This window comes from Mandrillus leucophaeus, unplaced genomic scaffold, assembly GCF_000951045.1.
Source record: "Mandrillus leucophaeus isolate KB7577 unplaced genomic scaffold, Mleu.le_1.0 Scaffold109, whole genome shotgun sequence".
NCBI classification, from domain to species: domain Eukaryota; kingdom Metazoa; phylum Chordata; class Mammalia; order Primates; family Cercopithecidae; genus Mandrillus; species Mandrillus leucophaeus.
This window is the reverse complement of record NW_012099098.1, coordinates 2,122,489-2,148,498: the sequence shown is the minus strand read 5'-3', so window position 1 is coordinate 2,148,498 and position 26,010 is coordinate 2,122,489. Positions and strand designations below refer to the sequence as shown.

The window sequence follows — 26,010 nt, the reverse complement described above, 5'->3', positions numbered from 1 at the left end:
CTCCCAAATGTGTTCATTAACATTCCTTCATATAGCGATAATTTAAAAGCTCAAACTAAAGGCACTTAGTGAAAATTTCTTCCTCTGCTGATGGACTCCCTTATCTCTGAACTTTTTTAAATACCATAAATAAAGGTATAGATTATGAACTCCCTAAAAAATAGGAATAATGTTTATTTGCCACTGTATCTCTAGAACCAAGCACAATGCTTAGCATTAGCTACTTAGTTACTATTGATTGAATGAGTGAATGATCCAGTTTGATTGAAATTAGAGAGTGGCCTAACTCATCAAAAATAAATAAAGGAAAGAGAAAACAAGACTCTTTGATTCCCCCCTCAACCAATATACTTAGACTCATTAGCTCGCAGTGCATTTCATCTAAAGCGTATGCCATTTTTCTTCCTGATGAATTGCAAGTCTTGTCTCTCATGGCGGCATTCTGGGCAATACACAGCTATCACACCATCAACCATTCTTCATCACTTTATATTGAAATCTGTCAGAAAAAGCACAAGATTGTTTGTAGCTTTTATTGATCTTTTTTTTGGCCTTTAAACTGGATGGCTAGGAAATTGATACAGTATCAATGATAAATGGTATCGGCAGGATATAGACCTCTCCCCTCCCCAGCCCAGCTGCTGACTCTCATAAAACCCCGTATCTTAATACTTCTGGGTAAGTAATGATCTGCTGGTGATTTCAAGTCAGGATAAAACAGGGTAGTATATTGTCCATTCCTTTTTAAGCTTGTTTCTTAATGATTCAAACCTGCATTTAGATGAACTGCGTGCATGCTCCCCTGCTATATAGGAAATAAATATATCAGTGCTTCTCTACACAGATAGCGTGATTTCGTTGTCATGAACTTAGGGTAGCCTCAAAAGGTATCTGGCTATACTGTCTAATAACTACCAAAAGAACGGTTGATGATGAACTTGATTGGCATCTGCAGATTTTAACATTTGAGGTTTTGACTGAGGACTCTTGGAGTCTGATATGTAGTAAATTGTATTTTTGTTTAGGCATGGATTGGAATTATACCTGTGGGACTGTTGTACAGAAAGACGATGCTTTGCTAATGAGTGATTTAACTGCCTGTCCAGCATCCCTAACACAACTCAGTTTTGTGCTCTACTTGAGGTTAAGTAGGGTTTTTGCTTTCAAAGGCATTTTATGGGAGAAATTATATTCTATCTAGTATTACCAAACTGAGAGATTAGTGAGGGTACCAGCATATTTCCCTCAGGAACATCAAAATATCAAGACTTCAGCATTCTATAGCTAAAATCATAATTTTGACAGATGTTCTTTAAAATTTATCTGGTTTGTATCTGTGTCTGACATAGCAGGTCAACCTTTTGTGTGTGTGTGTGTGTGTGTGTGTGTGTGAGAGAGAGAGAGAGAGAAGGTCCTATGGTCACAGCTCTAGAAAATCATTATCCGTGTGTGTGTGTGTGTGTGTGAGAGAGAGAGAGAGAGAGAGAGAGAGAGAGAGAAGGAGTCTTCTTGCTCTGTCCCCTAGGCTGGAGTACAGTGGCTCAATCTCGGCTCACTGCAACCTCTGCCTCCCAGGTTCAAGTGATTCTCCTGCGTCAGCCTCCTGAGTAGCTGGGACTAAAGGCACACACCACCACACTTGGCTAATTTTTGTATTTTTAGTAGAGACAGGTTTCACCATGTTGGCCAGGATAGTCTCGATCTCCTGACCTTGTGATCCACCTGCCTCGGCCTCCCAGTCAACTCTTGTGGATACCTCCAGATACAACATATATCTTAGAACATTCACCCACAAGTTAACATGTTTTAAATGTATGGCTGGTGCTTTTTTGATATTTTTACTGCCCCTATTGGTGATTGGTAGTGCTCACTTTTAAACTTTTTCAGGCCAAAATTATTGTAACCATTTTCTGTGATGTAGAATTTTGAGACCGTAATCGTTACTTTTTATACATTAGAATGGAATCAGAAATCTTATATTCTGGTTATTATTTTATTATTTTTGTTATTCGTTTTAACATTTTATTCAACGCTTACCATGTACCAGTCTCTGTTGAATACTTTAGATGTATTTATTTATTTAATCCCCACAAAAAACCATATGAGGTAGGCATTATTTGATTAGGCCACACACTGTGGATGCTCAGAAGACATTTGTGAATATTAAATGGATTCCCATTTAACTGATGATATCAGAGCGGTCCCACAGCTAGGAAGGAGCGGGAGTGACATTTAACCCCAGGTCTGTCTGCCTCCAAGAGCCCCTGCGCTTAATCTCTTCGCCTGCAAGCCCATGCTCTTAAAGCCCTGCTGTGTGTAGAGTGTTTCCTAAGAAAATTAGGTTGATCGTTAGAACAAATACCGCTGTCCTTAATCAAAAGCATAAAGTAGCTCTGCTTTAGGTTTCCATTCCAACATACAATTTCAAACTGTTTTTTGTCCAAATCTTAACAAAACCTTGCTGTTAAGAATGTCCATAAGGAGTTACCCAAAGATACGCCCATGCCTTAAATGGTTTAAATTTAATTCCTAGATCAAGCCCAACCATAAGTTAGCCACAAACACTCAGCCTAGCTTTGTTGGCCCCTCTCAGACTTGCTTTTCTTGACTTGTACCATGGCATTATGCCTTTAACCTGCATTAATGGACAGAGTGGGAAGCAGCCAGACAGATCTTGGTGGTGGGTTGCTTGTAGGATGCTGCTAAGAATTTTATGTTTGTCATATACAGAGTCTCCTTTAAAAAGACCTATGAGAAAAAATTTTTCTCAGGACCAAAAAGTGCCATGCTTCTCCTGAGAAGCTGGTTTGTTGTTAACCTTGTAAGCATTGGGAATCCTGTAAATGAAAGGGCTTTTCCTCTTTGCATTGGCTCCTAGGAAGCTCAGAACTCCCTTTGTGGCTTACCTCTAACAGTCTTAAAGGACTTTATAACATACATCCTCATCCCATTCTCTTGTTTTCAGTTTATTTACCTACACTTGAGTTTTCCTTGTTCTGAGTGTGCTCAGTGTCTCATTTTATCCTTTAAGTAAGATACATGTAAGTAAGCTGCCTTTAAATCCTTTCTAAAAAATAAAGTAGAGCATAAACATGAAAGTATTTCTGTATCTAGCCCTTAACAGCATAATCCTTCTGTCCTCCATTGACAGAATTTTGGTTTGTAGAATAGCTTTGACGCTTGTCTCCTCCCTACCCTACTTTTTGATACAGTATGATTTTATGACCTATTTTTCTAGGATCAACAAAACTTGGGGAGAATTACCACCACCTGACCAGCCATTTGGTGACCATCTTGAGCTCCGAGTGCTGTGTTAATGACATGCATAGCTGGGGCACAAACTGTAACAAATCCACCAGCTGAACACATGCTGTAATAAGAATACCAGACAACTTCTCCAAATTTTCCCAGACAAAATCAACCTTGGGAAGAGCCACCTCAGTGATACCAGACATCAGCATGCTCTCCAGTTTCAAAACCAGAGTTACAGGCACCCCACTCCCTCCTTTCTGAGTCCTGACTTCCTCATACTCTCCCTAGAGGCCACAGGAGTCTCCCATTCCTGCGCCACTCAAGGCTCTCCTCCTCAGGGCAAGTCTCTCTGCACCTCCGTGCTGCTCTCCTGCAGCCACCTTGGCTCGGCTCACAATCTGAGGCTCCTCAGCCTTATGCTGGTATCCTGGGAGTCTCTGTTCTTTGACTCCAGTAGTCTTCAACTGATGGGATATGGTCCCCTGATGTACATAAAAACACTTCCAAATTTTGATCAATGTATAATAGTTTATTTTTCGTATAACCAGAAATACAAACTGTGAACACACCACTTACCTGGTTAACTCTTCAGCAAAGGAAATGGAGTGGAGCAGTTTTCTACCTTGATTGTGGTTTCATACACTCAGGAGGCAAAATTCACTTACGTTTCTAAACACGCAGACTTTCTTGGTGTCTGTTTGGTAACAGCCGTTGCCTTGCACACCTTACTTGTACCGGATCATTCTCTGCCCTGCATCATGGCTTGTCATGTGCCCGCCTCAACTTTCAGATAAGCAAGACCAGGCTCAGCAATAGGCATCATCTGTTGTAACAGGAATAAATTTTAAACTTGATTAAAATATAGAATGTAATATACCTTTATGTACTGCTCTTAGCAATAGAATATATTTTCTTTTCTCAAAGTTGCTTTTTTCAGAACCTATGTTTTCTTCTGAACTTATGCAGGCCTTCCCTCAAAATTGTAGTATTCATGTGTCATGAACATGCATAGAGTTTGAAAACCACTCTTTTACCTCTTTGGGGCTGTTGAAGAGGAATTCGGTGTTTTTGCCAACCTTTCCCCACATGGGCTGTGGACTTTAAGAGCTCTCTTTGTGGCCAGGCGCGGTGGCTCACGCCTGTAATCCCAGCACTTTGAGAGGCCGAGGCGGGCAGATCATGAGGTCAGGAGATCGAGACCATCCTGGCTAACACAGTAAAACCCCGTCTCTACTAAAAATACAAAAATTAGCCAGGCACGGTGGCACGCGCCTATTGTCCCAGCTACTCAGGAGGCTGAGTTGGGAGAATCACTTGAACCCGGGAGGCGGAGATTGCAGTGAGCTGAGATCTCACCACTGCACTTCAGGCTGGATGACAGAGCAGACTCACTCTCAAAAAAAAAAAAAAAAAAAAAAAGCTGTCTTCTTTTAGGCCCTCAGAGGAAAGTCTAGCCTATTTAACTTATTAACTGCCCCTTGGCAGGCAACTTGGAACAAGTTTCCCTGGGGTGCAGGATCCAAGATAATTTGAGGCTTCATCAGCCTCTCTCTTGGTGCCCTTAAGATGGAACCCTTGTCTTTCAGCTTTCTCCTGTCTCAGGGCAAGTTTCTGTTTTCTTAGGGCACATATCCATTCCACAGGTTAGAACAGCTTTTGGCCCTGTTTGTTAAAGAGGGGAACATCCGTGGGTTCTGAAATTTGCTTCCCTTTTATTTCACTAATCAAATTTAGGGAAAGTCATACAAAAAAATCCAGCGTGGCTTGCCATGATTGGCTTACTATAAATGGCTGGCTCATGGTGTCACACTGCCACTGTTAGTTGAGCTATAAGCAATATTTTTATGTTGAACATTTTACCCATGTAATTAAAGCAGTTACTTTGGGTTCTTTTATGTGTAAGAAAAGGATTGTATGCTTTTTGGCCTCAACTTTTTAATTGGTCTATTGTAGTTATCATAGTGTTGCAGTCTTTTAAAATATAATCTCAAACTGTGTGTGCATAATAGATGTGAAGGCCTTTTAATTACTTTGGGAGTACATTTCAGCCATTCTCTAAATTCTCTTTTTGCTCCTCATAATGGTTCCACAGTTTCCCTTCTTACTTTCTCCGTTTGATGCTTCCCTTCCTTGCGCTCCACTGAAACTGCTCTTGCCAAGGTCACCAAAGATCTCCTTGCTACCACATCCAGTTGGCATTCCTCAACTCTGCCTTTTTTTTTTTTTTTTCCTAACATTTTGAATTGATTGATTGATTGTATAGATGGGGTCTCACTATGTTATCCAGGCTAATATCGGACTCCTGGCCTCAAGTGATCCTCCCACCTTAGCCTCCCAAGGCGATGCTGGGATTGCAGGTCAGTCTGTATCTTACGTGACAACTCTGTAGGCTTGTTAACTTTCTCCTCTCTTGACATCTCCATACTGTCGGGTTTTCCTCCTGCCTCCCTTCTTTACCTTCTCAGCATTTTTTTTTTTTTTTTTTTTGGATCCCTTCTTTTCTGCCTGGCCCTTAAATGTTGGTGCTCTTCCAGGTTCTGCCTCAGGCACTGTTCTTACTCTACAAACTCTTTCTGGGTAATCTTTCCCTGTCTTAAAACTGGTGCCTCCCAGATCCATATATTGAGTCCAGATTTCTATCCACAGATTTCTATGCATAGGCCCATTTGCCTAAATGCCCACTGGCAGTCTCTCGTGGGATGACCCACAGGCGACTAAACTGCAACATGCCCCACGCTGAACTCACCCTGTCTCTCTTGTGCCAAACCGCTGAGTGAATGGCCCCATCTTCCTTTCAGTTGCTGATTCCAGAAACCAGGAAATCGCACAGAGCCATGTTCTGGTCTCTTACCAAATCCCATTGGTTCTATTCTATATTCTCAATGGATTTCACGGCCAGTTGCTCTTTATTCACGTCACTGTGTACGTGACAGTGTTGGACAGCCTTTTGAGTGCTTTGCATGTATAAACTACATTTCACAATGACCTAATGAGGTGGGAGTACTGTTATCATCCCCATCTTACAGATGAGTTCACTGAGATTCAGAGAGGTGAATTAACTTGTCCAAGGTCACACAACTGGTAAGTTGTAGGGGGTGTCCCCCAACCCCCATCCACAATAGGTTGTATTTGCTTGAAAGATCCATGATCTTGCTGCTGTTACAGGCCGCTCCAGTGCCCCTCAAACTTGATTATGCATAAAAATCACTTGAGCAGTTTGTTTAAAACCCATGTTCTGATTTGGCATATCTGGAGTGGGCTGAGTAGTGTGCATTTTTTACAAGCTTACATTTTAAAAGTGACTTTTAATTCCTTATGTGTTTCTTATTTAGACTCTTGAAGAAATACAAGTAAGAAAAGAACAGGGATGTTTGCTTCTATGTAGACCTTCTTTTCTGTGACATTGGTATCTTTTCCTCTTTCCCTGAGCTTCTGGCACTTTCTCTTGCTCTCCCTGACTTCTCAAAAATTCAATTTAACAAATTCTTGATAAGATTACATCTAGTTTGTCCATGTCCTCAGATGTAATTAACCTAATCCTGGGAGCTTTGATTTCCTTAATGCTGTAAAGAGTACTTTCCCTAATGTACAGCTCTGGCAACGTCATCTTTATGCATTCAGACAAACAAATTCCTGCTGTAATAACAACAGCAAACCTTCAGCATCTCTTTTTTGCTTATGAAATAAAGTAGGCAGTCTTTAGCTTGACATTCAAGGCTTTCTGAAGTCTTGCTCCAACCTATTTCTGAGCCTTACTTAACTCGTGTGGCCCATGATCCAGCAAACGGGCCTTTACCCAACATTGCCCAGGCCTGAGACTTCCTTATACCTTTTCATCATTCTAGAATGCCCTCTTAAAATATGCCTCTGTTGAGTCTCATTTTTTCCATGCAGCCTTATCTGATTCCCCTATGGGAAAGTCATCTTTCACTGTATAGAACCCTACAATTGTTTGCATTTCTCTATGGTACCTGCCATATTTTACATTGTCATTATTTGTGGGCATTTCTTACCTGTCCTAGTAGGCAGAGATTATGGTGCTTTTCTTATTGTATCCCCAGCAGTACTTAGCTCATTGCCAGACATCCACAAATCAGCCAGAAGATCAGCTTTGCCAAAAATCTATCTAATAAGTTCTTTTTTTCTTGAATTTTTTATGTTACTTCATAGTATTTGTGTGTGTATGTGCATGTGATGCTGATATACTTTTTAATATATTTTTCTGATTATGAAGGGAATACATAGTCATTATAGAAAATTTGAAATATACTGAAAAGTACAGAGAAGAAAATTAAATTCATATGTAATCCTACAAATAATCACTATTAACATTTAGTACACATTGATTTAGTAATTAAATTTGTATACAAAATGGGTTTATGTATTTTACTGGGCTTCTTTACTTAAAAACAAAGTAATAGTCTTTTTAGGCATAAAGTTGTCTTCAGTAAATGACTTCATCTCCCTATATCCAAATCTCTTTTTTCTTCTTCATATGTAATTGCATTGGCTATGACCTCCAAAGCAATCATAAATAGCAATGGTTGCAGGTGTCCTTGTCCTGGAGTTTCAGGTAAGTTTTTAAGGCTGTACATGAGGGTATCTTTTCTTAATCATTACATATCTGAGCATGTCTCTGATTCATAGCTTTCACAAAAACAACTTTATCTGCTTTTAAGTGTCTGAGTCATCACCTTTTTCCTTTAAAACTTCACAAATTTTGAACTGTTACTGTGTTCGTTTCCTAGGCCTGCTATAAGAGTTTATCACAAACTGGTGGCTGGGTCACTTAAGACAACCGAATTCTATTCTCTTACAGTTCTGGAGGCTAGAAGTTCAAAATGAAGATGTAGCAGGGCCATCTTCCCTCTGAGGGCCCTGGGGAAGAATCCTTCCTTGCCCCTTCTAGTTTCTGGGGTTGCAGCAGTCCTTAGCTCCCTTTGGCTTGTAACTGCATCACTCCAGTCTCTGCCTCCGTTATCACATCACCTTCTCTCTGTGTCTCTGTATCTGAATGACCCTCTCTTTTTCTCTTATAAAGACATCAGTCATGGATTTAAGTCCTACTGGAATCCGGTAGGACCTTATATCAACAAATTACATCTGCAGAGTCCCCATTTGCAAATAAGGTCATATTCTGAGGTTCCAGGTGGACCTAAATTTGGTGGGGACACATCAACCAGTACAGTTACCTTGTGCCCTTTAGTGTTCTGAAGAGAAATCTCAGCCAGTTCCAATTCAATTTCAGAAAGAAATGTTTCAGAAAGTTTCACATGACCTTTCCTGGCTGGGTTTTTCTTACATTTTTTTTTTCTTCTCATCTTTCATTTTTTACATGTTTCCCATGATTTCTCCATACCTTTCTATTTTCATTAATTCTCCTTAAAACATTGCACCTCTGGGATTCTTAGACCCAGTCCTTTAATCAAAGATGAATGTTTTCTTCCATTGTATATTTGATTATTGCTTATTTTTTCCCCTAAAACAGTAAAGACCTTTTTCTCTGTCCTCCGTGACTGTCTTTTCTTTCTTTTTATTTTCATTTTGTTTTGTTCCTTTCCATTCTATAATCAGCATCTAAAATGATGGAGATATTACTGTTTTAGTTCCCTCAAATTAACATTTTGTTTTCCTCCTCCAGTGAAGATTTTAATCCTACATTTGCATTTTTTCGTCCTCTTTTATCTCACCCACTTGCACAAGGTTTCTACACTATTGCAAAGAGCTCATGTCTTCTGTCTCCCTGAGGACAGCAATGGCTATTCTAAAATTTTATTTTGGTTTCATAGTAAAGATGGTTAGAGCTATGCTTCCCTCTTTTAGTTTTCAGGATTATGTGTAGCATTTTTTCATAGCCCCCATTTTTTTTTGTTTGTTTTCATTTTTGTTTTAATTCAAACAAAAACAAAGAGCTATTCAGACCTTCTGTTTTTCAACATTCAGAATGTATAACTGGCTCTCAGCTGTCATTGTTCATTTGGGACTGTAGCTTCTCTGAGCTAAACAACTGGATGGCTGGAGATTATACAAAGTTCCTTGATCAGTTTCCAGGGTCTAGTTGGTGTTTATCTTATAAGCCTCTGCTGGAGTGAGATAGGATGTTCTCCTATGCTTGGCTTTTTGCTGCTCTGAACCAGTGGCTCTAGAGTTTATACATGACAGGGGCTTAGGAACTACCGGTAGCAGTCTGGTTGAAAGAGGCGTATTGAAGTAATGTTTGCTTAGCTCTTTACATAAGCTTGATAAAATGCCAGCTATGTAGATAAAAAAAACAGAATGTAGATTGTGAAGAGGTTAAATGTCCCTCAGCCCCTTGGCATGTTGGGGAAACTGAACTCCCCAGGATGCTCTGCCCTCACGACTCTCCACGTCTCGCTCCCTGCCTGGGACACTTGGTTTATGAGAACTGCATTCTCTAAGATGGACTTGCTCTCCCTCCCTCCTTCTTGCCCAGTGTTTCCTTGTTGTGAAAAAGAGGTGCTTGTACAAGTGAGGCTACCTCAAAATGCAGTGCCCATGCAGTAAAAACATGATTCCTAGTGTTTTATTCTTACTCTTCTGAAAGACCCAGTGTCTCTTAGCTAAAATGAGATGGTGTGGGGAAGATTAAAGTGCCTTCCAACCTTCCATAATTATCACAGATTTGTTCTGTTCCAGGCAACAAAGCCAGTCACCAAATATGTTTCTTGATTCTTCTCCATTGGCCATATAGTAAATAGAAAATGTCCTGATATTTTGGACATAGGATTGCCAATCATTCCTTCTTAACATTCAAAGGAGTTGTCATAATTTGTGGTGAATTTTCACAAGTCTTTTACTGGGAAGTGGAGTATCAGGGACTACTGTTCAGATATTATTTTAATTAGGAAGCCAAGACAGGTATATTTTGAGCTGGAAAGCTACATGACAGTGCTCATCCTGAATTGCTTCACGTTTCTCAGTAAAATAGCAGAAACGTCGTCTGTTAGGAGAAAGGGTGTTTCTGCAGTGGAAACCTGTGACAGATAAGGTGGAGGATGTGATGTGATGGGAAGTAAAAAAATAATGGATCAAAAGATTGGATGGTGGTGAGGATCTAGCTGTAGTCATATAGCATGACATGTTGTAGGCCTGGTCAGATGGGAACTCTTCTTTGAACACAGAAGAAGAGTGAGAGTTCAGTTGGCAGGGGGTGAGCGAGTGACCTGACTTGGTGGCATGAGCAGGAATGAGCAGCATGTAAGATCTGTGGGGTGGTAAGTGCAGCCTAATTAACCACAGATTCCCGGATAGAACCCGTGCCAAAAAGAGCCCAAGTGGGTTATGAGGTAGGTCCTGTGATGCCACAGCTGTGCCAGTGGGAAGGAGAGGATACTGTTGGAGTTAGGAGTGGGTGGCAGAGCCATGGAGTTGGGAGGTATTCGATTTGAAAAGGCAGAAGAACATGAGCTCAAGTTGTCAGATCAATCATAGTGATGGGTGTTGAGTTTGCTGAGGACAGGGGCCAGGGACAAGGATGACAAAAAAAGTCTGAGTCCAGATCCAGAGCCTTGGTGGCTCTCCAGCCACCGTTTATCCTTCTGGCTGGGGAATCTGCTTACCAACCTGGTTGGTTCTATATGCACCTTGGTGCTCTCAGCACCCCAGCTGCGCAGCTGCCCAGTCACCCAGATCTTCTCCCTGTCCCCCGGCACAGGCAGAATAGGATCAAGGTGAAGAGTGGGAGGAGGAGGAAAAAAACCACCCCTTCTCCCTACTCTGGTCCCCACACTGGCTCCTTCTCCCTTGCCTTTCCCTGCAGGCACGGATGTGGACTAAAAGAGACCGGGAGACAGGCCCCAGGGTAGCACTCAGCAGTGAGAGGATGGCTCATTCTACCCACGTTTTTGTCTTTTCTCACCCCCTCTTTTTGATGCAGACATTTAAACTTTTCTTTCTTCCTTTCTGAATAGTAGTACTTTCTAAACCAGGAATGTGTCTGTGTCTGTGTCTGTCTGTAATTTGCATGTGCAGGGTCAAATGGATCTGCCTTCTTGACCAGTATTTGCAGTTTAAATAAACCTGCTTATGTTGGAAATCATTTCTCAAAGGTCCTCTACATCTTCCAGAATAAATTGCATTATAGCAATGCAACCTTCCCCAGTTCCCCCAGGCAGAGTTGGTCTCTCCAGTGTCTGTCCCCTGTTCTTTTGTCTGTTGTTATGGCATTTAACCAGGTTGTATTGTGATTTATCTGATTATATGTATGTGTGTTTCTCACTCCCTCTAGGATTTGCAGTTCTCTAGGGCAGGGATCATGTTGGATTTATCTTTGTCCGGCAGTTAGTACAGGCCCTGAAAAAAATAGTTTCAGTAATGTTTGCTAGATGGACAAATATTTAAACAGATCTTCCAGGAGTTTAAATGTAGCATTAAAGTGGCTTAATCATGCTAATCAAAACATTTTATATTAATCACTATCATATTACTACAATATATATTATAGCATCATAACATTTATTGAGCGCTTATTATGTCCAAGTACTATTCTAGGCTAATTATATATTTTACATTATTAAATCCTCACCACAAGCCTAGAAGTAGGTACAGTCACTGTCCCCATTTTAGACATAAGGAAACTAAAATTTAGAGAGGAAAAATTAAGTGATTTTCCCAAGGTCACACAGCTAACATGGAACTGAGATTTGAACCTGATCAGTTGAACCCCAAAACCCATACTCATAACCACTCATTTTAAAGAAAGGGGATCTAGGAGAAAATATTACATATTATGCTTAAAGATGTACTTTACATAACCTTTTTTAGTTTTTTTTCTAAGTAAAAATAATGTTCCTGTGATTTATATACCTGAATGCCGAGTACACAGTGCATACTAAACAGAGATCATAGGGAATCCCAGCACTGATTTAGAACGGAAACAAGCACCAGCCCAATGAAACAAAGCAGTGAAATAGACAAGGAAGTGCTTTTTGTTTTTGAAAAATTACGTATTTGTATTAATCTAAGAAAGATCCTCATTTAATAATAATTGCTTACAATTTGAAACTAATAATGTTTTTATTTATAGTTAATGAGTAACATTTTATGCCTTCTATTTTTAAAAAATTAATTTGTTAAATTCTGCAAACAAGTATTCTTGCTTGCATCTTATTTTTTTTCCTGAGATAAAACATCTAATATATTGAACACTGTTCAGTGTTAAATGAAACAGTTAGTTTTGCTAACTGTTAGACCAAGATTAGACCAAGGCCTGTACTCAGGATGTTAAGTCACATGAATTTTCACTGTTTAACTAACTGAATGGCAAACCAATTTGATTCTGGTCACCCAGAGCTGCATGAATGTCCAGCATGTCACAACCCTGTCAAATAGAACTTTCTGGAATTATGGAAATATTTTTATCTGTGCTGTCCAGTGTAGTAGTCACACATAGCCACTGAGCACTTGAAATGTGACTAGTGCACTCAGGAACTGAATGTTTTCTATTTTAATTAAAATTAAATCTAGGCTGGGCACAGTGGCTCACGCCTGTAATCCTAGCACTTTGGGAGACCTTAGCAGGAGGATCACTTGAGACTAAGAGTTTGAGACTAAGAGTTCGAGACTAGTCTGGCCAGCATAGCGAGACCATGTCTTTACAAAAAATAAAAAAGTAGTCAGGCGTGGTGGCATGTGCCTGTGGTCCCAGCTACTTGGGGGGCTGAGACAGGAAGATTGCTTGAGCCCAGGAGGTCAAAGCTGCAGCGAGCCATAATTGTGCCACTACAGCCCAGCTTGGGAGACAGAGCAAGACCCTGTCTCAAAAAATAAAAAATAAAATTTAATTTAATTTAAACAAGGCTGGTGGCCACAGTATTGGACAGTGCAAGAACTCAGAAGGAATCACTCACAGTCTGGCAGATCCTAGCCGAATGATCATTTAATTTTGTTTTTTTGTTTTTTGTGTTTTTTTCCTTTTTCTCCCTCCTGGGCACGGTCTTCCACAGAATCTGATTATTTGGTATATGACCATAGCAGAGATGAAAGACCAAATAAAGTTAAAAAAAATCCTGTCCTCTTTTCTTAGCGTTAGTGATGTTACACATATATGTTAATACCCTTTTCCTAAATGGATCCGTCAAAGTGAATGCAAAAGATCTGGTGCCTCTTCTCAAAGGAAACTGCCCCACTTTTCTGTGACTGTGTGGCTCTCATGTGGCTCTCGCGTAGCTCTGGTGTGGGGCATCAGATCCTTCACCTCCTCAGAAGACACTCTGGGCCAGGGCTGCCTTTGTGGGGCAGTATTCTGACAAGATCTTCAGTTTTGCAACTAGCTTTTGGTCTACTCAGATTTCTTTCTTAAAATAATTTTCATTGTGTCTATTTTCCTGGAAAATTTTCCATTTCGTTGAACTTATTGATGATATTGGCATAGTTTCATATAGCATTCTCTTAATCTTTTAGAAATCTCTTTCTTCTTAGTGGTTCTGTTTTCTTTATTATCACTATATGTATTTGTCTTTATTCTTTGCTTTTTAAAATCAGACTTGCCTTGGAATATCTTGGATATGTTAGTCAATTATACTATCTTTCTAATTTTGTAATTTCTGCTCGGATCTTTTATTGATTCCTTTCTCCTGCTTTCCCTGGGTTTATTTCATTGTTCTTTTCTTATCTTCAAGTGGTTAATGCTTAGTTCATTGTTTTTATCCTTTTTTGTTTGATAATAAAAGCATTGAAAATGTGAATTTTTCTGTAAATATAGTACCTATCACATTATCTGTTTTGATATGTACTGTTTTTATTGTTGTTCATGTCTGAATAGTATCTAATTTCACTATTCCTATTTGACTCAAGAATTTATATATGCATATATTTAAAGAGATGGGATCTCACTGTGTTGCCCAGGCTGGAGTACAGTTGCTGTTGATAGGTGTGATCATGCACACTGTATCACTGAACTCCTGGTCTCAAGCGATCCTGCTTCAGCCTCCCAAGTAGCTGGGACAATAGGCACAATAGGCTGAGATGTATATTTTCTGATTTTCAGTTTTTAAAATCCTTTTGATAACTAATTTCTTATTCAACTGCATTGTGCTAAAAATGACCTGTACAGTTTTATAGAATATTTATAAGTTTTTTATGTTATATTGTCCTGTGGACCTTTTTCTTGCTTTTCTGGGCCGGATGTGATGGCTCATGCCTCGGCACTTTTGGAGACCAAGGCAGGCGGATCACCTGAGGTTGAGAGTTTGAGACCAGCCTGACCAACGTGGAGAAACCCCATCTCTACTAAAAATACAAAATTAGCTAGACGTGGTAGTGCATGCCTATAATCCCAGCTACTCAGGAGGCAGAGGTTGCAGTGAGTCGAGATCACGCCATTCCACTGGCAACAAGAGTGAAACTCGCTTTTCTTTCTTTTCAATATTAGGTCGGTTTTTTTTAAGTTAACTAGATATTTTTAAAGGTGTGTATTCTCTGTTTGTACCTTGATACAGTCAGTATATGTCTATTAAATCATGTTTATTAAATTTATTATTTGATTCCTCTATAAATACTTACTAGTTTTTGCCTTGACCTATCAGAGAGAAAGGTACTAAAATTTCTCATTACAACTATAATTTTATAAACTCTTCTTTCTAGTTATAATAGTTTTTGTTTTATAATTATATGTTATTGATTACATAAATGTTTATAGTTATATTTTGGAGATGGGAGGTTCTAATTATCCATATAAAATAACCTTTTTTATTTGATGTCTTTTTCTCCTAAGTTCTACTTTATGATTTTATTATTCCCTTACTTTCTTTTTGTCCCAATTTGCCTAGGATATTTTTTATTTTGCGTTTCTTTTTCATGATTGCTTTATTGTATTTAATATATTTCATTTATGGTTACCAATCAAGTCTTTTTTGTTTTAGTAGGGAAATGTAACCAATTCATATTTATTAAAACATCTGTGCTGTTCTGTTTACCTTTAGGAGGAGTTCCAGGCTCCTCTTTATCCACTTTCTCATTGTATCCCTCCCTCTCACTCCACCCTTCAGGAGTGCAGATCTGGATTGATCAGATTAGAAAACATCTTACTAATTACTAAACTCATGGGTAGACAGAGCTATATTTACAAAGGTCTGAGCACACAGGCAAAAGTCTCTTTTCTGGACCCTTCTCTCAGAAGAATAACAAAGGGCTGGATGCATTCCAGTGTGAGAGGAAACCTGAACAACTCCCTCCTCTTTGCTGGCTCTGGAGGGGTAAGGTCTCAGACTGCCTTGCTGTCTTCTTTCTTTCCACACCATGTAGGCTGATCTGCCTTCACTAGTAGCTCTCCTTTAGTTTTAGTCTCACTCATTAGTAGAGAACCTTGCTAGAGGGGGTGGTTAGTGTAGGAGATAATTTGCTTATTCCTGTGTTCTGTTCTCTGCCCAAGGACCACTTTCATAACCCCCCAGTCCATTCTTTACACTTTCTCCCAGATATGTTCTCTGTTTTTCATAATCGGTTTCCTCTATTTATCTCAAACTGATATTCTTTTTTTTTTTTTTTTTTTTTGAGACAGAATTTCACTCTTGTTACCCAGGCTGGAGTGCAGTGGCGCGATCTCGGCTCACTGCAAGCTCCGCCTCCCAGGTTTACGCCATTCTCCTGCCTCAGCCTCCGAGTAGCTGGGACTACAGGCGCCCGCCACCACGCCCGGCTAGTTTTTTTTTTTTTTGTATTTTTAGTAGAGATGGGGTTTCACCATGTTAGCCAGGATGGTCTCGATCTCCTGACCTCGTGATCCACCCGCCTCGGCCTCCCAAAGTGCTGGGATTACAGGCTTGAGCCACCGCGCCCGGCCCACTGATATTCTTATTTACTCTTTAGGGGCATTTTCTTCTCAGTATCTAGTTTTTGGTTCACCATGGTCACTACATTTTGAAATTCAGTAATTACACTTTTCATCTGAAAGCTGACTATAGATTGTTCCGTTTTTGTAGATCCAATATGCTCCCAAATTATTACCATAATTAGAAATTTTCAAAAAATTCTTGTACTTTTTGTAGTAAATCTGTTTCATAGAACATTTTCTCTGATATTTCAGGTCACTTTTTACATTTTATATTATGAACTTATCATAGGATCAGTGATTATTCTCTTGATTCTTCCTTATTGGGGATATTAGTTGGCTTAGAATGTCACAATGCAGTAAACAACAATAAGTTTATTTCTCTCTCATATGCAGCCAGGAATTCTAAGTGGGTGGTGGGTCTGCACCACACATTCAGGCTCAAGAAAAATCTGCTGTCTTCAACATGAATTTCCAGGATCCCTCTGATCACTGGGGTTCTAGCCAGTGGAGAAGGAAAAAGTGCATAGAAGAGGTACCTCCCCTCTCCTAAAGGGCCTGGGTCCATAAATGTACCTAGGTGGGCTTTGGCCCACCTTTAAGTGGAGCTAATTCAGTCAAATGGCCACCTCTAGGGCAACGGAGTCTAGCTTTGTGTCCAGCTACGATTCTGCACTGTGACAAACGGCGAGAGTGGATTTTGATGGCAGCTGGAGCTGTGTACCATCTAGATGAATTGAGGGAGAGGGCTTCTAGGTTGTGCAGTTTTGACATTTAGATGGGTTCTGATAGAGATTGTGTCATTCCTGAGCCAAATCTTCTCCCAAAAAAAGAAAATGTAGATTTTTTATGGTTGTAATTGGCCAGATCAAAGGTTTGTGAAGATAATAGAAAGAAAATGGACAGAGACAGCTACCTGACAGTCAGCTTCTCTATTGTGTTAAAAAGATTTTTTTCCTGAAGTGTTAGTTTTTTCATTCCCTAGTTTGCTGGGGCACTTTCTCCTTTCACGGCAGCTGATGTTCTGGTCTTCATCAGGCTCCAGCCACCACAGCCCCCTCTGCTTTAGTTAGCAACCTGTGTGACCCAGCCGGGGTGGGGGACACTGAGACTGCCACTCTGTGCTGGCCCTGAGTGTGACCAGTAGGATCTCCTGCCCACCTACTGCCCTCCCACCCACTTCCCCTCAGGCAGGTCCTGCCAGCATGAGCTCAGGGTGTTGGTGTGAACCTGCATGGTTTGATTAAGTTACTGCCCAACCGACTTTCCCCAGCCTGTGGTGCTTCCAGTTATCTGGCCTGCCCTTCACTTTGGCCTTTCCTTCATGATAGAGCTGGCAGAATTCCTTTGACATTTCTTGCATGATTAATGAACTTTCTCTGGTTTCCAGGGCCAGCATAGGTCTTACCCCTGTATATCTCTTTGGCCATTTGCAATATAAATTTGGCATTCATCTATTCACATATTTCTTATTTATGAATATTTAATGAGATGGATACTATGTCAGGTGGTGTGCTTAGCTCTGGAGATGCAGTGATGAGAACAAATACATGTAGTTGCTGTCTTTTTGAAGTTTGCTGGAGAGCAGAGAGAGCGCCTGAGGAAAGACAGGTGTGAACCAAGTAATCACACAGAGAAATGTCAATCACAACTCTGCTGAGTGTCCCCAGAACTGACAACAGGGTCATCTTCCTAGGCAGTGGGTCAGGGAAGGTATATAGAAGGAGGGGGACTTTGGTGGAACTGAAGGATGAGTAGTAGGGTTTTTTAGGGGAAGGTGATAAAGGAGGGCCTTCCAAGCCAGGAAGTCCCAAGCATGTGTCCTCTGGTGGGAAGAAGTGGGGGTGCTGGAATAGAGGTGGGATTGTGGCACACAGTCATATTTGCAGTTTGCATAATCACCCGGGCTGCAGGCTTCCGTGTGAGGAGCTGCTTGGAGAAGAGCAGTGGTAGATGGGTGTCTAGACTCAGTAGGAGGTGGTTGTGGTCATCCAGGTGACAGATGATGGTGACTTAAATGAAGATGGGGATGGGGATGGGGAAATGGTAAAGGTGATAGTCAAACCCATTAGCATGAGCTCTGTCTTTATGGATTTCATGAGTTCAAAGGGAGCTACATTTCTTTTTACCATCAAATCATTAAATTTGTTCTTCCTTTTGTTCTTGAACTTTTTAAGCAAGACAAGCAGTATACTTCTTGTTCTAAACTCAACAAATGAAAAAGAGCATTACTGCATATGCCTGTGTCTAAAATAGAGTGTTTTTATGATGTTTAATTTATATTTTTATATGAATGAATGACTGTCAGCTCTTCTCTCAAGCCTTCGACTCCTAGATGAGACTAGTTATAGTCAGGATTATCTCTAGCAACCTCTATTTTAGGGGTAACAAGTAAGGGGAGGGTGTGTCTCACGTCTCTGTAGACCTATGTCAGACATTATTAATTGATCATAGTGTTCTTTTCTTACCAAGTCCAGATGTCATCTCAGAATGCTTCTCCCAAAGCCCTTAAGGCAGCCTATGCCAATAGTACTCTACCTGAAATCTACTTGTTTTTCCCTCTATTTTAACAGTGAGTAGAAACCCACAAAGAAGCTGTTGATGCTGAATCCTCTATACTTCCCCTGTGAAAATGGCAGTGATCCTATGATATCTAAATTTATCTTTCTCTTGTACTTTAAAATTGGCCTCTGTAAAGTTAGAGACAGTCCACCAGATTACTCTCACTTCTGACACCAACTACTGCAGCGTTCAGGAGTCCCCAAGACCACTCTCAGGTTTGATAGTTTGCTAGAAGGACTCACAGAATTCACTAAAAGCTGTTAAGCTCATTTATGATTTATTGCAACAAAAGAATACACATTAAAATCAGCCAAGGGAAGAGATGCGTGGGACAGAGTTCAGAAGAGTTCCATTGCAGAGCTTCCCGTTGTCCACTCCTGATGGAGTTGTAGACAGGAGTTGTTAACTCCTCCTTCCAATGATGTGTGACAACATCAGCACGGAGTGGAATGTTGCTCCTCAAAGAAGCTCACCTGAGTTGTGGTATCCAGAGATTTTAGCAGGGCTTGATCCCGTAGATGTGGCTGACCACCCACATGGCCCACCTGAGCCTTCAGCCCCTCTGGAGGTAGAGCTGATACTGTGTGACCCAAAGCCCTCACTATAAATCAGTGTGACTCAGAGCCCCTAAGTAATCAGACACTAACGCAGGTCATTCCCAGGTCTTAGAGATCACCTCCCAGAAGCTGAGGGCAAAGGCTAGACCTCTGTTTGGATAAGGTGAAATTCATGACTACACAGCCTCTTGGGCTCATCCTCAGTTTAGCGATCGTGTAATGATCTGATGTCATCCAAACATTTGCTTTTAGAAATTATTTTGCAGGAGAAAGATGAGATATAAAAACTGAACCTAATCACGGACATTCTCTGGAGGATGGTTAGGGAGGGTGGTGGTTAGATGAGGACAGTGGGCTTCTGGGGTCTGGCTGCCTCTGTTCACATCCCAGTTCTACCTGTACTAACTAATTAAGTGACTGTAGCCCGTTGTTTTACCCTTCTCTGCCTCAGTTTCCCTGTTCATAAATGAGAATAATAATAATGCCTACCTTGTGTTGTTATGAGAATTAAATGAGATAATACGTATTAAGAGCAAAAGAATGCATGGCCTTCAACAAATACCAGATACTGTTTTTATATTTATCATAGGAAAAATTTATCAATCTCTTTTAAATAATTTTCCTTGAGAAAATTCATTAGAGTTTTTACCTAAATTTTTTCTATTAATTTTTTATACCATTGTATCTCTTAAGCACTAGTGAAAATATGAGGTAACCATCTTTCCTGAGAAATAACATTTCTGTTTTGCTGAGCAAGCCCTGAGTTAGAGAGGTGAGAAGTGCCCCTCAGGGCAGGTGCGTTCTGATGAGTCTGCTGTTGGCAGATCTTTGTTGCAAATTGTGGGTAGATTTAAAGGCTAAAAAAAGATGTGTTGTTTTCCCGAGTCACTACTGAGAAAATCTAGAAGGAGAAAATAAGTTAATCTTGAGTCAGTAATTTTAGGACTCAAGTGCCAAGCCCCGGTCTGTTCACTCACCTCTTTCGAACATCAGGCCCCTTGGAGGCTGTCTATTTGCAAGCATCACCTTGCCAGAGCTAAAACACAGTCTGCCTGCCTGAGGAGGGACTAATTGGCCTTTTGGAAACTGTATAAAACTGAATGAAGCACAGGCGCTTTCTCTCATGGTAGTAGAGCCTTGAGTTCTTGCCAGCCACTAATTGTTCTTCAGGCTTTCCTGTGAAGGCGGCTGAACTTGAGAGCTGGCTTTCGGTCTTGCCATCTGTGAACTGCCACTTGTCCACATGTGGTGTGTATTAAGATTGTTTTTGCTGGGGGCATCAGTATTGGAATGTGTTCAAATTTAAATGTGATGCTTTTGTTTGCCATGCTTGCAGGTTAGCCATTGTTACTCTTGGGTTCCCAAGGACAGTGGGAGCCAACTGTATGAGTACCTAGCTGATAGAGCTTTAAAAAAACTGTTAGCTTCTAGGCTGGGCACTCCAGCCTGTGTCCTTAGATGTGGCTTACTTATAGGATAGCTACATACAGATAGACATTGTAAATACTGCCTAATTGAATGCTTTTTCCCCCCTAGCTTATTTCCAGTGATGCTGATGGAGCCATCCAAAGGGCTGGAAGATTCAGAGTGGAAAATGGCTCTTCAGATGAGGTAAGGAAGCCTCCCCACTTCCTGTAATGCCACCAAGCACATGATTGCAGTGCCTAGGATATAGCAGTGAAAGAGTTCTGGAGGAGGTAAATAGAGCTTTTCAGAGCTGTGCTTGAAGCCAATGGAAGGGAAATGTCAGTATTCTGGCATGGAAGGTGCTATTCATAGGGTGACACATACCCTTTAAAAGATCTATGTTAAAACCAGGTAGACACAGGAAGTTGTTCTGCCAGCAGTGGGGCCAGAGACAATTCTACCACCCTCTGTGAATGGCCCCGAGTCCCAGTACTGCCTCCGCCAGGCTTATCAGCTTGGCACGGCCCTCCGAGCAGTGCCAGGATCCAAGAGGGAGATGCCAAAAATTACTGCAATGACAAAATGTCATCAGGAAAAGAGGCTGGTACTGCCTACCACTCCTTGGGCCACACCTACTTTCTGGGTTCTCAGTCTTCCTTGCTGCAAGCCACAGACACTCTCCTGACTTTCTTTTTTTTTTTTTTTTTTTTTTTAAAACTGCCACTACCGTCTCTATCCCACGGCGTCTACCCTTTAAACTGCAGAGTATGGCAAAAACTCCCCAGCCTTTTTCTTCTCTGCTGCCTTTTTGCACAGTAGCTCATCATAGCTCTAGCTCCCTGACCCTGACCCTGGGCAAGGACCCCAGCCTCCCTGAGCCTGTTTCTTTCGTCTGTCAATTAGAAACTGTCTCAAGATTATTGCAAGAATTCAGTGCGCTATGCTTGTAAAACTCCTAGCACTATGCCTGGCACATAGTAAGCATTCAGAAGTGCTAGTTATGATGCTATTGATGGTTATTGTTGTTGTCATCACTGCCACATTGCCAGTTTTCTCCTGACCACCTCCTAATGCAAATTCTTGGTGAAGAGCTACGAATTTAACTCGAAAGCCCACAACATTTGGGAAGTGATTGCTCATTTTCACCCTTGGCTTAGCCATATACATTCACCTGACCCTTGCCATTGACATGTTAGCCAAGTTGGGGCTGAATACCCCTGAATAGGTACCCACATACTTCTTCTCCAGAATGATGTCGGCTGACCCACATAGAAGGAACTCATGGAAAATTTTGCTTCTGAACCTTAGAAACAGCCCTCCCCAAATGGCCTGGCCCCTGGGACTAGATAGCCTCATCATCGCAAGCTGAGGCAGCCAAAGGTTCTCAGGAGCTAAGCCAGGCACAGAGGCATTGAGTTCTTGCTCTCCAGTGCTTGGAAAGCTAGCAGTCACCATGCTGAGTTTCTACTTTGAGAGCCCATGGAGGCTGTATACCTTGAGACATCTTTCTGTTACCAAAATTTTGCAGAACTTCAGCCCATCCTGAAATGGACAAAGCAAACTGGACTTTGCCACCCTATATAAGCACAACTCTGGCCCCTCCATGTCCAGCGTCTGGAGGAAATACACACCTCCCAGGAAAGACATCAGTGGTGCCTTCATGTGATCCTGTAATCACCATATACTTGGCAGTCAAACACTGCTCACCTGGCCCTGCTGTACACCAGAGGATAGGTTCTGGGCCCCAGTCAGGGGTTAGAAATGACCTGTGCTTGGGTCATGATCAGAAGTGGCTTAAGAGTCAGTCTTCCCAGGGTTCAAATCATGGCCCTACAACTCACCAGCAGTGTGGCCTTGGGCAGTTCAGTCGACGTCTTGGGAACAATTTGGGGAGTTACTGATTTCACAAATCATTGCAGTCTGTTGTGTTCAAAACACATTCCTATCTCAGATTGCTTCTCTGGAAATACAATATCAAGGATCAAATACATTTTTAGGTTTTATTTCCACCAGAACTACTGAGCATGATGCTCCATTGGAGCACCTTGGCTGTTTTGTATTGATGGTCTTCAGTGAGAAGTTTCTGGCCAATGGTACTTCCTAGCCTGATAAAAGACCTTACGGGCACTTGACTTCCAGAGGGAAAAAAACAGCTGGCTTGCTCTGAATTAGTTAAAGCTGTTAGTGCAGTAAAGGACTCACTATATGTCGTTGCTTAAAAATTCTCAAACATATGAACAAACAAATTGCAAATTTTGTTTTGGGGTTATTTGCGCTTTTATTATGCAATTGTAAGAGTTTTTTATATAGTCTGGATAATTAGACACTTACCAGATATATGATTTGCAAAAATTTTCTTCCATTCTGTGTTTTTATCTTTCCACTTTCTTGGTTGTGTCCTTTGAAGCACAAAAGCTTTAAGATTAGATCATGTCTAGTTTGTCTATTTTTTTTCTTTCATTGCTTGCACTTTTGTTGTTATGTCTGAGAAACCGTTGCCTAATCTGAGGTTGCTTGGTCACTTTTTATAGTTTACTGTTCCCTTGAGATAATGTCAAATTTGTCTTTTATTTCTTTAAACGTAGTGTAATGGTTTTATCATCTGCGACTGAGAATTCTGAAATGTGAAGTTTTTGTGGCTGTTGTTTAATTGTTTTCCTCTGGCCTGTGCTCCTCATGTCATGTGCTTCTCTGTGTGCTAGGCTGCCTGATCGTGTACTATTTGTTATTCCTGAATATTACTTTTTCGGAATAATATGAGACCTAAGATGAGTTGCTTTTTGGTAGGGAGGACTTATGTTTGCTTTTACCAGATACCTTTAAACCAAATACCCAGCTTGAGACCTTTTAAACTACCCAAGTACCGCAGATTACCACACCTCAGAGACGCTCCCCTGCTCAGCTCTATTACAGCTGCAGATACATGTGAAAGCTGGCATGTGGCCACCACAGCTCAGAGGTGCTCCCCGGCTCAGCTCTGCTCGGTGCTGTCACAACTTCCTTGTAGTTTTTGGTGGTAGAGGTGGTTTCTTCTGATTCCCTCTTAGTTGAGTGTGTAGTCCTTTGGGATCCTAGCGTAATGTGGGGCTGGGTTCCTATTGGACTTGCCTACCCCAGTGGGTCTTGGGATTTGAGTCTTTGTCCCCCATGAGGTCACCAAAACCCAAATTCAATTTTGCTGGGATTGACAAACATCCTCAAGCCAAAAAAGACTTTCATGATGCATTTACCTCTCTAGGTTCCCATTTGCCTTTCAGTTTTAGTTGGCAATTCTTACTATTTGGTAAGCACTCCAGTGCTTTTTTTTACCCCCCAAGACAGAGTCTTGCTCAGTCACCCAGGCTGGAGTGCAGTGACATTATCTCAGCTCATTGCAACCTCCGCCTCCTGGATTCAAGCAATTCTCCTGCCTCAGTCTCCCGAGTAGCTGGGATTACAGGTGCGTGCCACCATGCCCGGCTTATTTTTGTATTTTTAGTAGAGATGGGATTTCACCATGTTGGCTAGGCTGGTCTCGAACTCCTGACCTCATGATCCGCCAGCCTTGGCCTGCCAACGTGCTGCGATTACAGGCATGAGCTGCTGCGCCCGGCCTCCAGTGCTTTCAAGGAGATGATTTTAATATTCTTCTAGTACTTTTAGTTTTTTCAGTGGGAGGGGTAGATCTGAATAATCTAGCCTGCCATTACCAAAAAATAAGTTGTATCAGGAGTGCTTTTCATATAATATGACAAAACATTCATTCAGCTGGCGTTCATAGGGTCATTTCCTAGTGCCAGACAGGCTGAGCCCTGGATGCAGGATTGAATAAGCCTGCTGAGGTCCCTGCTCCCAGGGACCTACAGGTGGCAGGGAGAGCCATCAGTAACCAACAGAAACACATAGAAGGATTGCAAATTTTGGTAACTGCTGTGGCAAAAACAGAGGACCATGGTGCAAAGAAATAGGAAGAGCCCTAGTTAAGATGAGGTCGTCAGAAAGCCCTTACCAGCGACAACCAATGAGGCTGAGCCTCTGAGCCATGCTTCTCAGACTGTCTTTTTAATTTCCGGTCAGTTGCAGGAAATTAAATATGTGGTCCTACCTTATGCAACTCATCAAGGAATTGGATATCATCCAGACTGGTCTGGACTGTTTCATGAGATGAATCCACTGAGCATGTACTTTGATGCCACAGGCATGTCAGGACACTATAAAGGTTTCTTGTATACCTTGTCATGAGCTAGTAAACAGTTTTCAGATTGGCATCCATCAGAATGGACCGTTCTTTCCTGCCTTAGAGTTCATCTGGGCCAATCCCCTTTCCAATGCATGAGTTCCTACATCAGCTTTGCCAGCAGTCAGCTGATCTCTTCCTGCTTGAGTGTATCTCCAGCAGGAAGATACCTCCTTGATAGGATTTTTTTTCTCCTGACACTAATTAATTCTGACACCAACTGAGTGTCCTACAATTCAATTCTCACTCCAACTACCTGGAGTTAGTGTCAGACTCCACAGGTTTAAGGGCTCAGTCCCACAAGACTGTCCTCATTTCAGAAGCCAGTCACAAGCATTGGGTCTCCAGGTTACCTACATTCCACATTTCTGACCAACTTGGCTACAAAGTCAGGTAGCCATTACCACAGCCTCCTCCTCAGCTTCCGTAACTCCCTAAAATCACTCACAGAATTCATAAAAGCACTTTTTTTTACTATTACTCATATATTATAAAGCAGCAGTCCCCAACCTTTTTGGCACCAGGGATCAGTTTTGTGGAAGACAGTTTTTCCACAGACCAGGTAGTGGGAGATAGTTTCGGGATGATTCAAGCACATTACGCTTATTGTGCACTTTACTTCTATTATCATTACATTGTAATATATAATGAAATAATTATACAGTTCACCATCATGTAGAATCAGTGGGAGACCTGAGCTTGTTTTCCTGCAACTAGATGGTTCCATCTGGGAGTTATAGGAGACGGTGACAAATCATCAGGCATTGGATTCTCATAAGGAGCACACAACCTAGATCCCTCGCATATGCATTTCACAATAGGGTTCATGCTTCTGCGAGAATCTAATGCTGCTTCTGATCTCACAGGAGGCGGAGCTCAGGTGGTAATATAAGCAATGGGGAGTGGCTGCAAATATAGATGAAGCTTTGCTCACCCACAACTCACCTCCGGCTGTGTAGCCCAGTTCCTAAGCGGCTATGGACCAATACCAGGGTTTCGTCTGTTATAAAGAGTACAATTCAGGAAGAACCAAATGGAAGAGATGCATAGGTCATGGTGTGAGGGTGGTGGCACGGAGCTTCCGTACCTTCTCCAGTTGTATCCTATTTTCAGTACTGCAATATGTTCCCCAACATGGAAGCTCCCTAAGCCCCATGATTTAGGGGTTTGTACAGAGATTTCATCAGGTAGTCATGATTTTTTTTTTTTTTTTTTTTTTTGAGATG

General features: G+C 41.3%; 1 protein-coding gene across 3 annotated transcripts in view; it reads left to right on the top strand.

The window, feature by feature from the left end:
* GARNL3 (GTPase activating Rap/RanGAP domain-like 3) overlaps positions 1–26,010 on the top strand; it is a 179,250-nt gene that overhangs the window by 39,844 nt on the left and 113,396 nt on the right. For all 3 annotated transcript variants that reach the window (XM_011988461.1, XM_011988456.1, XM_011988469.1), the window contains one exon: positions 20,698–20,772. In XM_011988461.1, coding sequence (XP_011843851.1) covers positions 20,698–20,772 — 75 coding nt within the window. The remainder of the gene's footprint in view (positions 1–20,697; positions 20,773–26,010) is intronic.